We start from the raw sequence: 16,097 nt of genomic DNA on the forward strand, positions 1-16,097 counted from the left end.
CAACTTAAAATCCTTAAAATAAGATACATATCATGTTGGTCACACGCTGTCACAAATTAAGTTAAAAGTATTTAAGTTGTTTATGAACAAAGATCACAAGATATTTAAGCAACAAAAATCAGCTTATCTGTACTTCTAAACTTTACTTTCTTAATACTTATATCGCATACCTTTTATAAATGTTGTAGCAAGTTCAAGATTGATGGTTCCACACCATCACGTAGCAGAGTCATTTGAGCAGTGATGTTAAAACTAACATTTAGACTTCTAACTCGCATATCTTTTCACAACAAAACTCCGCCGTTTTCTTCTTTCAGGATTTATTGGGAAGTTTGGTAAAAAAAATTACGACTGGTAGTCAAAATTTTGTGTCCCTACAGTGACAAATTTTGTCAAAGTGACCTTCGCTGCCGCCAACAGTGATATCCAAAGAAAAAAGTAAAGTTCATATTTATTAGCCGAATATAACAATTTATTGTTTCTTTAAATATTCAGCCGTGAAAAACTAAAGAAATAATATGATATAAACTTCGATCGTTAAAGAAAGAAGTCATTAATTTGTATTGTCACAAAATCAGTCACGAGCGGCTGAATTATGTGACAGTATTTTCAAGGTTTAGTGAGTATGTGAAGATGTGTAATGTATTTCGTGATGACGGGAAACCCACTTGAAGTAAAAATGTATATGAGGACGCCTGGTATGGATATTAACATTTTTACTAACAAAGCAGAGACAGCGTTTCGATCTTCTTAGGTTATCTTCAGATTAACTTTTTTGTTGACCTGAAAAATGCCCTAAGAAGGTCTTAACGTTGTTCTCTGCTTTATTAGTAAAAGTGTTAATACCCATACCAGCCGTCCTGAAATACATTGTGTAATGTGTTGTTTCAGGAGTACCTTCTCATTGTAACCAAAAAATACCCGTTGTGTATTATTTATAAAATTATACAGATATCTTTTTTTTTTAATGCTCCATTGAATTCTTTACAGACTTTTAAGCATTTTATATGTCTTTAGAATGTAGAGACACCTAGCGACTTATTAAACTTTCCTTAACGAAATCACGTTTTCCCGCCAGTATTTTGAAGAAAGATCAGATTTGGCAGCAAATGAGAGCGGTTAGTAGCAGTGTGCTTTGTTATTTATATTACAAAATACATTCGAATGTGAAAGCAAGTCAGATATATTTTTGGAAAAGTAAGGACATGTAATTTGTTTCTTGAGAGAAGTTAATACAAACGTTAAATAACATATAAGAAGATGGTGAAAATAGCAAAGTCTTGAAAATGTTGAATATGAAAGCTGGACACATTTCTGACAAAGAGAATGCTGCTTTGGAAATCGAGCTTCAAAAAAATGAAAGAAAAATGCCCTTGTATGGTAAGTTGAAATACTTAGGATTTGAACTCACTATAAAACTTAAATATCTTCAAAAATCTACTATACTGTGTGGATTGACATTAGCTATATTATAATAATTTCAGTAAATTGCATTACAAATAATACATTTATTATCAATAAGTGTCAAAAGTACAAATTATTAATTCCTAACAAAGAATTTCAGTAATTTGTATTTACACTTACTGTAACACTACAAAGTGCTACGTTAGATATAACGTTGGTCATTTGACCATCATGAGAAGAAGTGTTTCTGGTAAACAGTCATAATTTATTTTAGTGAAGAGTAAACATCGAGCTATATTATTAAAGAATATAATATGTTGACTTAACCAACACATTAGTTTTAAAAGTCAAACATTGTTAAAAAAATCCCTTTAGACTTGGGGCATGTGGTCTGGTGGTTAAGGTGCTTGATTTGCAATCTGAGGTTCTTGGGTTTAAGTCCTAGTTGCCAAATATGCATGCTCTTTCAGTTGTAGGGGTTTTAGAATGTTACAGTCAACACAGTTGTTCTTTGGTAAAAGAGTAGTCTAGGAGTTGGTGGAGGGTGGTTTGAGACTGAAGGGAAAGCAGCCTTTGGCCTTTCAAACTGAATTAGGAAGTGCTAAATGCAGATAGCCTTTGTGTAAATTTGTATGAAATACAATACAAACCTAACCCTTTAAAGTTGCTGTAAAAATTTGTATGGTTAACTATAATGTAATATTTTAAAAAATTGTGTAGTTTTTTCTCCTTTAAATTCTGATATTTGTATATATTTAATACACATTATTAAATATCACAATAAGAAGTGGAAATACTTTCATTGTAAAAATAGGAGCTAGTGTTCTTTTAAAAATTTTTATCATAAGAACCAGCTTTTATTTAAAAGTACTGAATACTACTGTAATAATAAACAATAATTACATCTTTTTGGTGATTGATTTAGGCTTATATTCCATTTAACTAGTTAATGTTACAGTACTACTAAATCTAATAATCCCATAACTTGGTGCTTTTAGTTGTTTATCTGTAGGTTTAATAGATTCAGTGTTTATTTCTGAATGAACAGCTTCATTCAAAAATGTACACCTTTAATCTAGTATTCGTGTCATTATCTATTATTGCATATTTAACTTGATAATGTGCCAATGAATCCACTTTCATGTGGAACATGCAGGTTAGTTGATTGGGTAATCCATTCTAAATCCTTGAAAGTTTGACCAATGTCTCTTCATTCCTCTGTCTCCTGCTCTTGTACTTGTAATACTTTCTTCTGGTGTGACACCTGTTGGATGAGGTAGTCACTAATTCTTGATAGTTGTTAGGGCTCTTGTACAGAAGATTGATTAATTTCTCTAGTGTTTTAAAGTATGAATCTTTAGGTATAATCAAGAGTGAACACCTTGAAAACTGAACAAGTTATAAGTTTGACAGTCTTTTCCCATATAAACTAAATGTAAACTTGTCCTTCCTATAATTTTAATGCACATGTAGAATTCTGTTTTTGCAAGTTTATTTATTTACCTTTTATTTGTATTTATTTTGTCCTGTATTTTTTTAATTAATGTTTTCCTCCTCCGTCACACTATAAAAATTGTAAAGTAAGAGAGTATTGCAGACTTTACAAATATATTGCTGTCTGTGTTTGTTACAGTACATAGTTTATAGTTTAAACCTCACAATATAAATTCTGATAAGATTCACTGTCTCCATTCATCAGCTATTTTCATCTAGTGCTGCCCTCTGTATACAAAATTTGTCTTGCATGTCACAAGCCTTGAGTTCCCATGTACCCCAAGATCAAAATGGTTTAACTGTGTCTTGGATGCAAATTATCGTGTGACAACTCTCCACTTATGCTACTCCATATGTTTGATTCCAATAATGTTTGTGCTCTATTCCTAAGTGTTATTTTAATATCGTACATGTTTGAGATAATTCCTGTTTGTTTCTGTGGAACTTTTAATGTTGTTGCTCTTCCTTTTAATTTTTTTTTTTTTGTTGTTGAAGATTGTGTGTACTTTGAAAATGTTTACATTTATTTCCACCACAACTACCTGGGCTTCAGGTGGCAACATTCAACTTAAGAATTGTGAGCTTTAATCCATTTGAAGATTGATCATAACGCAAGTTGATTTTCATTGGATGGACATTGAATTTGGTGGACCACATATTTGAGTCCACAGACTTTGGATGGATAAATTGTTTTAGTGTTATTGATTTTTTAATATTTTGCTACTAAGATTATTATTTATAGTTATTTGGTTTAAATACCATATGTTTAGGTAAATTTGTACCTACTTCTAGTAATGTTATGAGTTTTTAATCAATATTCGGAACTACAATGTAAGTTTAAACTTACCATGTGTCTTTTAATTTCAGGCTTACCTATCATTCATCTTGCTAGTAAATCATAAATTATATTAAATATATTGTTTCTGCAACAAATACTACATACTAAATTTTTCATTGTCAAGGTCAAGTCACTTAACTTTACAATATAACAACTTAGTTTTATAATGACCTATAATTTATACTTCCAATTAATTTTTTATGACCCCTGGATCTAGGATCTGTCAAACTTTCTTCCACTATTACTACTTGCTTTCCTCTTTAAACTGCATAACTTGTTTGAGATGTGTGTTTGTTTTCACTGATTATGAATTGGCCTTCTCAGGTAAGACCTATGTAAGTCCTTTCTGGACATGTTTTGCTGCTGTTTTCTCTCTTACCAGATGTTTTATTTCATGCTGTGATGTTTTGCTCATCTGTTGAGTGATGATACTGGTATGCTTCATTCTCCACTGGCTTTGGTTTATTTTGTTTTACCTTACCATCAGATGGATTGTTTTTGTTCCCTGCTCCTCTGCACTTCAAATATCTGTTGCCCATATGGGGGGCAGATTTTGTTAATGAAATCACTTTCTCCTTGGTCAAGTTTTCTAGCCTTTGTCTTCTCTTGTAACATTTCCTACTGGTATTGGCTGCCATAAATCTTCTTTCTGGGGCATTCTGTTTCTTTAGAATTTTTGTGGGATAGTTTCCTTCTAATCTCTCTGTTGGGGCAAATGCCATCTTCAGCTCTTTTTCCAACAAACATGGCTTCTTTGCATTTGGGATATTCTGGGGTGGAAGACATTCTTATATCAAGTTTGTTTCTTTCTCACTTCTTATGGAGATTTAGAGATGGCTATTTTCCTCCACTGTTTTGTTGTTGTTTTGGTGGGGGTGGGGGTGTAATCCTGTAAGTTTAGTTTCACCAGGGGTATCTACTGCTACATTCAGTTTTTCCTTTTTGGTTGTTTGTTTGTCTCTTTGGACTTTGCATATTTTTTTCATGTTTCTTGTCTGGTATAATAGTTCACTTGCCATGTATAGTCTCACACACTAGCCATTTCACACCTAGAGGCACAACCTTCTAGTCTCACATTGATTTGCTCTGTGTGATTGAGATTCCGATATCACGAGATTCAAATCCACATTAATCCTTTTGGATTTGCTCCTCTCAGTTTCTGTCCATGTCTGTGACATTTCATTACACACATGGTACAGAAGTGGTGTGGCCTCCTACATATTACCTTGTACTGTGAGTATCTGTTCTAAACTTTCAGGGTGTCCTTCCGATGCTTTTTTCCTCCCTCTCACCAGTCTCTCAACCTACCCAATGGCATTTCAGCCATTTATGTGAGAAAAGGTAATGTATCTTATAAGCTATAATTTACCTATTCTGAAAATGTAATTTTATGTAGGTACTTTCACATTTCCAACCCTTCCTCCCCATGCAAAACCAGTGCTTTCATTTTCTGCCTAAACTCTAAGCTATATTTTGATAGAATGCTTCTGTTTGTGGAAGGTTGTTGTAACATGATTTGCACACAACATGCAGCTCAACCAAATTGTTTTTGGGGATATTTATAAACTTAGAACTTCTAGCATGTGAAACAAATTGCATATAGAGGACAGCACTAAATGATAATAGCTGTTCATGGGAGATGGTGAGTACCTATCAGAAATACATTTTCAGAAAAAGAAAATTGTAACATTTAAACCCTCGGTAGACTAGTGTGGGTTGTAAGGAAGCGTGGTAGCCTGAACTGTTAAAATGAATAAATACATCTTTTGTGAGCAATATTTAACCATTTATCTTTTATCATGCAACTGTTTACTAATTGTTAGCACTTCCACACCAACTATAACAAAACATAATAGAAGAATAAATTTATTTATGTTAGAGATGGTTGAAAGTACTGGTCATATCCAGTTTTTGTGACACTGAAATTTGTTTTCTGACATGAAATATGTAGCATTCAGAAAATTAGCTGTTTATCAACATGGTAATATTCTTTACTTTAAGAGAATTACAAAACTTTAATTAATTTGAATACCCAATTTTTCATTAAAGATGTTATTTTTGAAGGTACAATACAACTATAAAACAAGACATGTTTTTTAAACTTTCATTGAATAGGAGATTTTTGAATAATAAATTTATTAACTTTATAAATGAGTAACTGTTATTTTCAATGTTCAGTTATTTTAGTGCAGTCATCATTTGGAATTTTTCACTGAGAAACTAACACATTGCTATTATTCATATTTTCAGTTTGACAAAGGTTTTATACTATGCATGTGTGATATAAAGTAAATCAGATTGTTATCAAATTAAATACCGTAAATTCCGGCATATAAGTCGACGTGGCGTGTAAGTCGAGGTCTATAAGTTTGGCCTAAAAATCATGATTTTGACATGTACCAGCCGTATAAGTCGACCCCATTCTCTGGCTCAAATCGCTTGGTCGGAATATTTCAGTCGGCATCAGCGGCGAAGTGTAGCTAAGGAAGTGATATTCAATAATCAACTGCGTCATCAGCAGACTTTGTCAGACGGCGCCATTTTCAAGAATTCTTATTATCCGCTGTGACTAGCTACGCCTCGCCTCTGGTCGGCATAAAAATGACAGATTTGCACTTTACAATAGAGAGCAAAAGTTCTGTCACTACGTGTTCTGAGAATTCATTTTTGCTGACTCATTCGTGCGCTTCGCCGCGCTTTCACTCACGTGACGTTTCGTTTGCCAAAGTAAAGTGAGAAATCTGTGTTGATTGGCCAACATGACATGCTTGCTCGACAAATAAGGCTTTCACTAAAAGAAGAAGTGTCACGTTTTATGCACCTTACGGTATTCCTGTCTAGACAAATTTATTGATTTTCTTTTATCTGGTGTGTCTAACCTTGCTACGCTTAGCTAGGAAATTAGCTGACCAATCGGCTCTAAATGAATTTTTAACTGTCTATCCAGTTTCAATTTCCGGTTACAAATTTCAGTGACAAATTTTTAAATAATTATAAATCGTTAAGCAAGCAAAATGTCCAGTCAACCACGAAGAAGGATGAAATATGATGCAGCATTCAAGATAAAAGTCGTTCAAGCAGCCAAAGACAGTAGCAACAGCGCAGCAGCTCGGCACTATTGCGTAAGTGAAAAATTGGTCAGAGATTGGAGGAAGGCAGAAAACACTATCAAAGAATTGCCCTTAACAAAATGTGCGAATCGTGGTCAAAATCAAGAAAAATGGCCAAGATTAGAGAAGGAAATAGCGACATGGGTGTTATCTGAACGTCAATGTGGCAGAATCGTAACAAGAGCCCTTATCCGACTGAAAGCTTTACAATGGGCAGCTAAGAATAAAGAAGACAGCATGGATTTTAAGGCAACAGTCAGTTGGTGTTCTCGTTTTATGCATCGTCATGATCTGGTCATTCGATTATGGGAAGAGGATGACGATATCCCCTCATCATCAGTGGAGCATGACATTATTCCAGAAGAGGATCCTTACGATGACCATTTGAATGGTGAGGAATGGGACTTTGTGTTTGATCGATCTCATGTTGAGTAGGATTACTAGTATTTTACTATTTTATAAATAAATACCTATATGTCATATCATATAATTTTGATTTGCGATGGTTTTCTCGAACCTGAATTTACTAGAATTCATGTCATGAAAAACGTCACCGCCGTATAAGTCGAGGATGGATTTTTAAACTTGAAATTTGGTGTTAAATTTTCGACTTATACGCTGGAATTTACGGTAAATGTAGTTTTATATGTACAGTAAGTGATGGCTAAATATTCTGATGACTGAAATTGTTATTTGTTTGTTTTTATCCTACACAAATAAGTTGGCTGAATGGTTATATAATTATTTGTAATTCTAAGCTTAATGTATATTTTAAATAAAAACAATAAAATAATTATCAGTGACAGTTAAACATGTTTTCATTATTTAATTGTCAATTTATTTGACTTCCATAATATCATTAGAGGATTACTGCATGTTTATATGGTCATCACTGGTCAATATTAGAAAATTACCAGTCACAAAATGTCCAGATTATTTTAAATACAAGTTGGACCAAAATGTTTACAAATATAATTTTATTAGGTTACAGAGAAGATAATTGTTTGAAACTAATACACTAAAACTTAGATAATATACAAGCGTAATTTATAACTGTTGTATTTAGTCATGCTTTTAGGCTGTCTGTGCTGAAGTGCAACAAATTTTTAGCAGGAGCTAATTTCAATGTTTGTGGCTCAAAATACATCATAGAATAATTCATTGCATTTTTAACAGTCAATTAAATATGAGAGTGACTGTATCTTCTACCTTCATAATGTTCTTCACATACTGTTATCACATTCATCTAAAAAGTGCATTAATTTATTGGCATCCCATACTACATATTATAATTAGTACACATTAAGTAATATTATTCATTTGTGAATTATTAGTACATAAAAAACTACAGTTGAAGGAAGAATATGACACAATTATTTATAATCATTTATCAGTTTTCTTTATTATAATTAAATTTTGTTATTTCTGTAAAACGGTCGAGTTAAGAGAGGTGTTACTGTAATAAAAAAGATGTGTCAACTCAGAGTGAGTTATTGGTATGATGTAGTGATATCAGAAAGTTATTTTAAGATATAACAAAAAAATTAATTTACACCTCTAGCAATAATAGAAATCACCAGCCCAGAAGCAGGACCTTCATCTACTGTCTTTGGTTGTAAAATAGAAGAAGAAAAGTGTGAAGTTAGTGATGTTATTGAGGTAACTGTAGGTTTATAACTGTTGTGGTTCTGTTAATTAGACAAATTAATAAGATATAAATGCAGAATAAAAGGATGAAGTCAAATAAAAAATTGATAATAAAGTGCAACATGTTTAACAATATTATAAAAGTTATTCACAACAGACTTAATTACAGTTAAGCTGTGTTATAATTTATTAAATTTGGTAGTTCATTCTTAACAGATAAACATTCTTTAATTAAGTATTTAATATTCACAATTAAGATAGTGATGGTTGTTATTTTCACAATTTGTGTTAAAACTGTGTTTATAATGTCACATTTTATCTTCAGTACCTGTGCTTGTATTATTGTGTTATATTTAATGTACCTGTGATTTTTACTGTTATGTTTTACATGCGTGCCATTTTTTCACTGAAACGCGGATTTTTCGCGGTTTTCGAACGGCCAATGATCACCCATGAGATTCGTGTAAATTCGAGGAGAAAATATGAGCGATTTGGGGGCCGGGTAGGTGGTTTTTGAGGAGAAATCGTATTTTTTCAATGTTTCTTGCAGAAAAAAAAATCTGACCGCCATCTTGGAGGCAACCTTGTGGTCTGGTATCGTGTGCATACCAGACGATAAAATATTCTCTACGCTCCAAAGAAACAACAGCGATTGAAATGTTTAAAAGGAAAGATGTTCATTTTGATCCTGTAGACAAGAGAATGTGTAAGGACATTAGATCAGCAGCTTCAAAGTATACCTGAGGGAGAATCAGAAGAAAAGGACAGAAAGGCTTGAGGCCTATGGTTCTGTGAAATCTGGCCCAGCCACCTTGGCTAAAGAAAAAGTCCAGAAAGCTGCCCATTCAGAGAAGGAGAGACAAAAAGCTCGGAAGAGAGCACTGGAAACCCTTGTCTCGAAAAAGAGGAAAGTAGCCAAGATTGATTAAAGGAAATTAAGTTATTTGAAATTTGACTGTAATTTATGTAGCAGAGCAGAAGTTGATATCAGTGACTGAAAAACATTTTATTATCTGCAGCATACAGTGCCAGTGGTTTATTTTAAAGCATATCATTAATTTTATTTTGAAGCAATGTCAAAGCTTTCCTTGATTTGCTGTTTCAGTTTGTATTGTGAAAGAATGAAAAATATACTGATATTGAGGTACCAGTAATTTACTGACAAGATTGTATAGATGAACAAGTTTTACTGTAGGTAGTCATGTAGAGTAATTTTAAGTAATTTGAAATTTTAATGGAATACATGCAGCAGAGCAGTAGTTGTTGATGTCAGTGACTGTACAAAATTTAATTTCTGAGGCATATCACTGATATCAGTAGTTTAATATTGAACCATATCAGTAGTTGAATTTTTAAGCAATGTCACAGCTTTCCTTCATATGCTGTTTTAGTTTGTATTGTCAATTTGTGAAAGAATGGAAAATTCACTGACATTAAGGTACCAGTAGTGTAATGATAAGATTGCACAAATGAACAATTTGAACTGTAGGTAGTCGTGATTGGTCAAAAGAGTAATTTTATGTGATTTGAAAATTGTATGGAATATATGCAGCAGAAAAGTAGTTATTGGCAATGACTGTAAAACATTTAATTGGCGGCATACCAGTAGTTGACGATGATGATGTTATTAATGACAAAAAGGATAATAATGAAATGATTTGTATTTGAAATATTTACTGAGTTATTTTGGCTTTATTAACTCATATCACTAATATATTTTGATTTAGAAAAAAATTAAACTGAATAAATAGCAAATAAACAATCTTAAATTTCATTTATTTACTTTTTATTTTATTTGTTAATTTTAGATATTTTGATATATCTTCCAAAAAATGAATGCAAATTAAAAGAATAAATCAACCTGCTAAAAAGTGTAAATGAAAGTTATAGTTTTTATTAGTTTGATTTAGTCTTTTAATTTCCTTTTGTTATTTTATATAATATATATTGTGTACTTTTCCAACATTGCAATGTCAAAAAACATAAAGAAATTATGTCCCAGATTGCACCAAATAGCATGCATTTTTTTTTAATTTCCCAGGCTATATACCTTTTCCTCTTTTTTTCATAAATGTCATTGGCATGCCTGGTTTTATTTATGTATCTTTATCTTTATGCTGTCATGGTATGTCTGACATATGTATGGTTATATTGTCACGTTATGTCTACCATACCTGTGGTTATGCTATCTCGTCCCATCTAATGTATCTGCTGTTATGCTGTTATATATCATATACCTGTATTTATATTGTCACATCATATCTAATATAACTGTATTTGTATTGTCACAAGTAATCTCATGTACCTGTATTTATATTGTCACATCATATCTAATATAACTGTATTTGTATTGTCACAAGTAATCTCATGTACCAGTATTTATATTATGTTGTGTCTGATATTTTCTCCTCATACTGTCATATTGTATCTATTGTTGTACTTTCAACTTTCTTGTTATATCTAATATACCTGAAGTATGCTGTCATGAAGTGGTGGTTGTTTTCAATGTGTGAATTTTGATGCCCAGAGGAGTATATAATTTTTTCTACCAGTTTTGTTTGATACTCTCATATGTTCAAAGGTGAAAATGGTCTTTCAATTTCCCAGTGTAAGTGAAATTACAGCCACTATGTGCATTTATATGGACAATCTTGGAACATACAGGATTAGGTAACAACTCTATAGACCTAAATAGGTTTTGTATCTTGAATGGTTGGTTACCTTTGTATCACTTGTAACACAACTTTTGGATAATAAATTTTAATTATACTAAAAACGTGTTACTTCACTATGAAACCTTTCTTAAAAATGAACAATCAATTCTTGTACTCATCTACACAGACAAATATCAAACACTGAATGTTACTTCTCTACAGTAGATAGATATCAAACACTGAATGTTACTTCTCTACAGTAGATAGATATCAAACACTGAATGTTACTTCTCTACATTAGATAGATATCAAACACTGAATGTTACTTCTCTACATTAGATAGATATCAAACACTGAATGTTACTTCTCTACAGTAGATAGATATCAAACTCTGAATGTTTCTTCTCTACAGTAGATAGATATCAAACACTGAATGTTACTTCTCTACAGTAGATAGATATCAAACACCGAATGTTACTTCTCTACATTAGATAGATATCAAACACTGATTGTTACTTCTGTACAGTAGTTAGATATCAAACACTGAATGTTACTTCTCTACAGTAGATAGATATCAAACACTGATTGTTACTTCTCTACATTAGATAGATATCCATTAACACTGATTGTTACATCTCTACAGTAGATAGATATCAAACACTGATTGTTACTTCTGTACAGTAGTTAGATATCAAACACTGAATGTTACTTCTCTACAGTAGATAGATATCAAACACTGATTGTTACTTCTCTACATTAGATAGATATCAAACACTGATTGTTACTTGTGTACAGTAGATAGATATCCATTATCACTGATTACTTGTCTACAGTAGACAAATATCAAACACTGATTGTTACTTTTTGAGTTGATTTAAATATCATCCCAAGTGACACATCATATAAGAATGACATATGCCACGAACTGCTTTCTTCATTTTGGGTCTTTTCTTGTGCTCTATAAATAACGAGGAACTGTGGCATCCAGTCCGAACATTTTCATGGTGACTTAGTGAAGTTAAGTGCTTCACCTGATGTACCTATGGTTATACTCTTACAATATGTCTAATGTACCTATTTTTATTCTGTCATGTTTCTAAAGTTCCTACCATTATACTATCATGTTATGTTTAACCCTCTTGCCAGTAGTATCCTTTACTGCCCGTGACACAAAGTTTTGGTGTCTCACATTTAATATTTTATTAAAATACTTTGTTTGTGTTATACCAATTAGTACAGTATAAAATCTTTGTTAATAATCCATATGTTAATAAAACATCGGTTTTAAATTCTTATTTTTATAGGGCAATATTATAAAGTATCTTGAATTCTCCTTTTCTCTAATTACCTTCTGATCTCCATTTTGTCCACCACACCTTGAAAAAGTATGGAATGAAACAAAAATTACTAACTACAGAATTGTCATTGTTTTGAGAAACCATAATTTTTATAGCCTTCAATTTTGTGTAGTTACAGAGGTGTCAAGTAGAAATATTACTCCTCCTGTCACATCTATCTGTCATATTGTCTCTTTGAGGATTTATTAATAGTTCTCTCTCATAGTGCCTACAACCAATAGAAATTCAAGGTTTTCATCTGTCATGTGATGTGTAATGTTGTGTTCTGAACAAATGAACATTAATTTCTCTTATAATAGAACTCTGATTCCTATGGGAATCAAAACCTCTTGTTTGAATGAATTTATAATGGTTCTTTTTTTGCACTGTAAGAATTGTTAGAGGACATTGTCTGCTTTGTTTATGTCATTAGTCCATTACTTCTTTGGCACAATATTTAATTAAATACAAATAATTTAATGGGCTGCTGTCAATATTATAAAAAAAAAAAATGGGTAAACTATCATTGATGGTCAATAGCAAGAAAAAAATAATTCTTTGGTTACTACTTTATTCTTCATTTTTCATGTTCATTTTTTATTTATTTTTAGTAAAGTATATAAAGTGTAAAAATAGAGTTTTCTTAGGTTAATTATAGTTAGATTTGGTAAAATCAGTAATAATAATAATATAGTAAAAATATTTTACTATGCAAGTAGCTAGGACTAGCTTGTGGGTAATGTAATTTAATAGTGTAATGTAATCTACATGTTCTCCATGTGATTTACAACTTACAATGGTGAGAGTGTATAGCTACTTAAGATAAATGATTGTAGTTTCATGTTACATTTGAAGTCTTTCTAGAAAGAGTAATGTAGATTTGTTTAGATTTTTTGGGTCAAGGTTATAAGGTCAGTTAAATTTACCAACCTTGTATAGAGTTAGGGTAGAATAAAATAACAAATAAGATATAAAATTCTTCTGAAAACAAACATTTGAAATGTATTTAAGAAATTTTAGGGATTACATTAAAGAAATTTATGATTTTTGAGATGAATAAAGGTGTTATTTCTCTTTATATAAAAATCAGTTTCAAGTGATGATTTGAAATAAACACCTGATGTGTTTAAGAACAGATCTTTTCTGGTTTGTTAAAAATTCTTCACTATAGATATGAAAAACTTAGTGTTTACTGAAATGCTGCCATATTTCATAAATATACACACACTATATCAAAAACTTGTAGAATCAAATCTATAAAGACTTTATACAAAGTTGAAAAAGGTCACATAGTTGGTCAAATTGATTGAACCTGTGCCTGTAGCTGTCATGTTTCTAAGGTTTCTATGGTTATACCGTTACATTGTATCTAGTATTTATTGTTATACTGTTATACATTTAATATACCTATAGCTGAACTGTCATGTTTCTAAATTATCTGGTTATACTGTTAATTGTATCTAGTATCTTTGGTTATACTGTATAACATTTAATATACCTATAGCGGAACTGTCATGTTTCTAAAGTATCTATGGTAATTCTGTCGAATTGTATCTGGTATCTTTGGTAATACTGTATAACATTTAATATACCTATAGCTAAACTCTCATGTTTCTAAAGTGTCTGTGGTTATACTATTATGTTTCTAAAGTATCTATGGTAATTCTTTCGAATTGTATCTGGTATCTTTGGTAATACTGTATAACATTTAATATACCTATTGCTGAACTGTCATGTTTCTAAAGTGTCTGTGGTTATACTGTTAATTGTATCTAGTATCTTTGGTGATACTGTTATACATTTAATATACCTATAGCTATACTATCTTGTAGCTAGTATATTTATGGGTAAACTGACATGTTATATTTATTTATAACATTAGTTATCACTTATCATTTTCTTGTTTTACAACAAATTTGTCAAAGTAAAAGTTTAGTATTGGATGATCTAGTTGATTGGACTTTGAAATTCTTAACCAAGACAGAGTGGTTGCTGTTTTTACCATGTGTCTGAATACTGTATTTAGACTTTCACGTTATATCTAACTTATATCTGTTTATTACTATGTCCAGTATACCTATGGTTATACTGTTATACGTGTAATATATTTGTGGTTATACTGACATGTTGTGTTTATTTATATTATGTAACATCAGTTATTATTGATGACTTCTTGTTTCATAACAAATCTATCAAAGTAAAAAATTTACAATGTAAAACACTAGCTACTGACTTTAGTTGTATTTGTTACGTAAATACGTTTAGTAGTGCAGGTATCATTCAGTGTATTACGGAAACTAGCAAACATGACTCCGTAGCAAAAATACCAGTTTGGCTTATGGTTTACAAGTCAATATTTTCAGTGTATTGACAACATTAGTTATCATTGATTGTTGTTGTTGTTAACATTAGTTATCATTGTATTTTGTTGTTAACATTAGTTGTCACTGATTGTTGTTATTAACATTAGTTATTATTGATTGTTGCTCTAGAACACAGTTGTCAAAGTCAAAACTGAACCAAGTGGTGATTCAACAAATGATAACATTATTTCCAAGTTCAGTGAGAGTGATGATGAAACTGTTGATTGTTCACAACATGATGTTATGAGTTTGAAAAGTCAACCAAAAAAGGAGTTACAACAAATTAACTGTCAGTTAGAAGGTTTATCAGGTGAGTGTAACCTTCAATAACTATATTCATTAACCACTTGGTGGTGACATAATGGTATAAAAGTGGTGTAAGTACATTGTTTTAAATAATGTTAATAGGATATAGTTTTTATGGAATTAAGTTTGAAACACAGATTGTCTCTAAGATATATAAATAGTTATGTTAGATATGCTTTGTGATGTTTCTGGATACAAGTACTTTAAGTTAATATAAACCCTTCTTATCATTCTATTGACACTTTAGACAAGCTTTGTTTATTAAACCCCTTACTACTGTCAGGTCAAATGCATGTCAAGACATTTAGCTAAACTCCTTTATTAAAATTGTATATTAATATATTTGAAATCAAAATGTGAGAAGTGAATGACATTTAAATATTATGAAAGTTTTATATTCTTAAAGATTCTCATTCTCCTCATATGTGAGAAATACAATGTTTTCTCTCATTGTGTTGAACTTGTTCTCTGATTTATTTACTGCCCACCTGAGAAATATAGAATTAAACTGTTTTATTTAAGTATTCCACTGTCTACAGAAAATACCTTTCATTGGGAAGTTATTTATAAATTCATTTAATAAGGTATTTCTGGATTCAACAAAATATTTACATGTATTTTAGGTATTTGACTCTTACTGACATCCTTAGTATCTTATTCATTAAGGTAGCTCTCACTTCATTTACTGCAAGCATCACTGATAATGGTTTTGGTACGACTTGGTTTTTTAACCTTCTAGCCCTTCTTGGGATGTTGAAGTTTACTCACTCACTCCCTAATATTTCAGCTAACCTTTCATTGGTTTCTTGTGAAACCAAAAGGTTATAACTGTATACAGTAGTTAATCTTTGTAAGTATACTGTTGGTATCTTATGTATGTCACTAGCCTGCAGCTGTTTCCCCAAAGTCACAGGATATAACAAGAACTGCTCTTATCCTTGACA

The 16,097-nt window shown here is 31.4% G+C and overlaps 1 protein-coding gene across 2 annotated transcripts in view; it reads left to right on the forward strand.

Annotated features, from left to right (window-relative positions):
- Positions 1–1,053: 1,053 nt before the first annotated feature.
- LOC143230629 (uncharacterized) overlaps positions 1,054–16,097 on the forward strand; it is a 32,333-nt gene continuing 17,289 nt past the window's right edge. Inside the window, exons 1-4 of one of the 2 annotated variants that reach the window (XM_076464497.1) lie at positions 1,054–1,380; positions 6,743–7,237; positions 8,408–8,505; positions 14,977–15,157. In XM_076464497.1, the coding sequence (XP_076320612.1) occupies positions 1,287–1,380; positions 6,743–7,237; positions 8,408–8,505; positions 14,977–15,157 (868 nt within the window). In that variant the 5' untranslated portion in view covers positions 1,054–1,286. The remainder of the gene's footprint in view (positions 1,381–6,742; positions 7,238–8,407; positions 8,506–14,976; positions 15,158–16,097) is intronic. The other variant, XM_076464504.1, reaches the window with a different exon arrangement.

Source organism: Tachypleus tridentatus, chromosome 1, assembly GCF_004210375.1.
Source record: "Tachypleus tridentatus isolate NWPU-2018 chromosome 1, ASM421037v1, whole genome shotgun sequence".
NCBI lineage: Eukaryota > Metazoa > Arthropoda > Merostomata > Xiphosura > Limulidae > Tachypleus > Tachypleus tridentatus.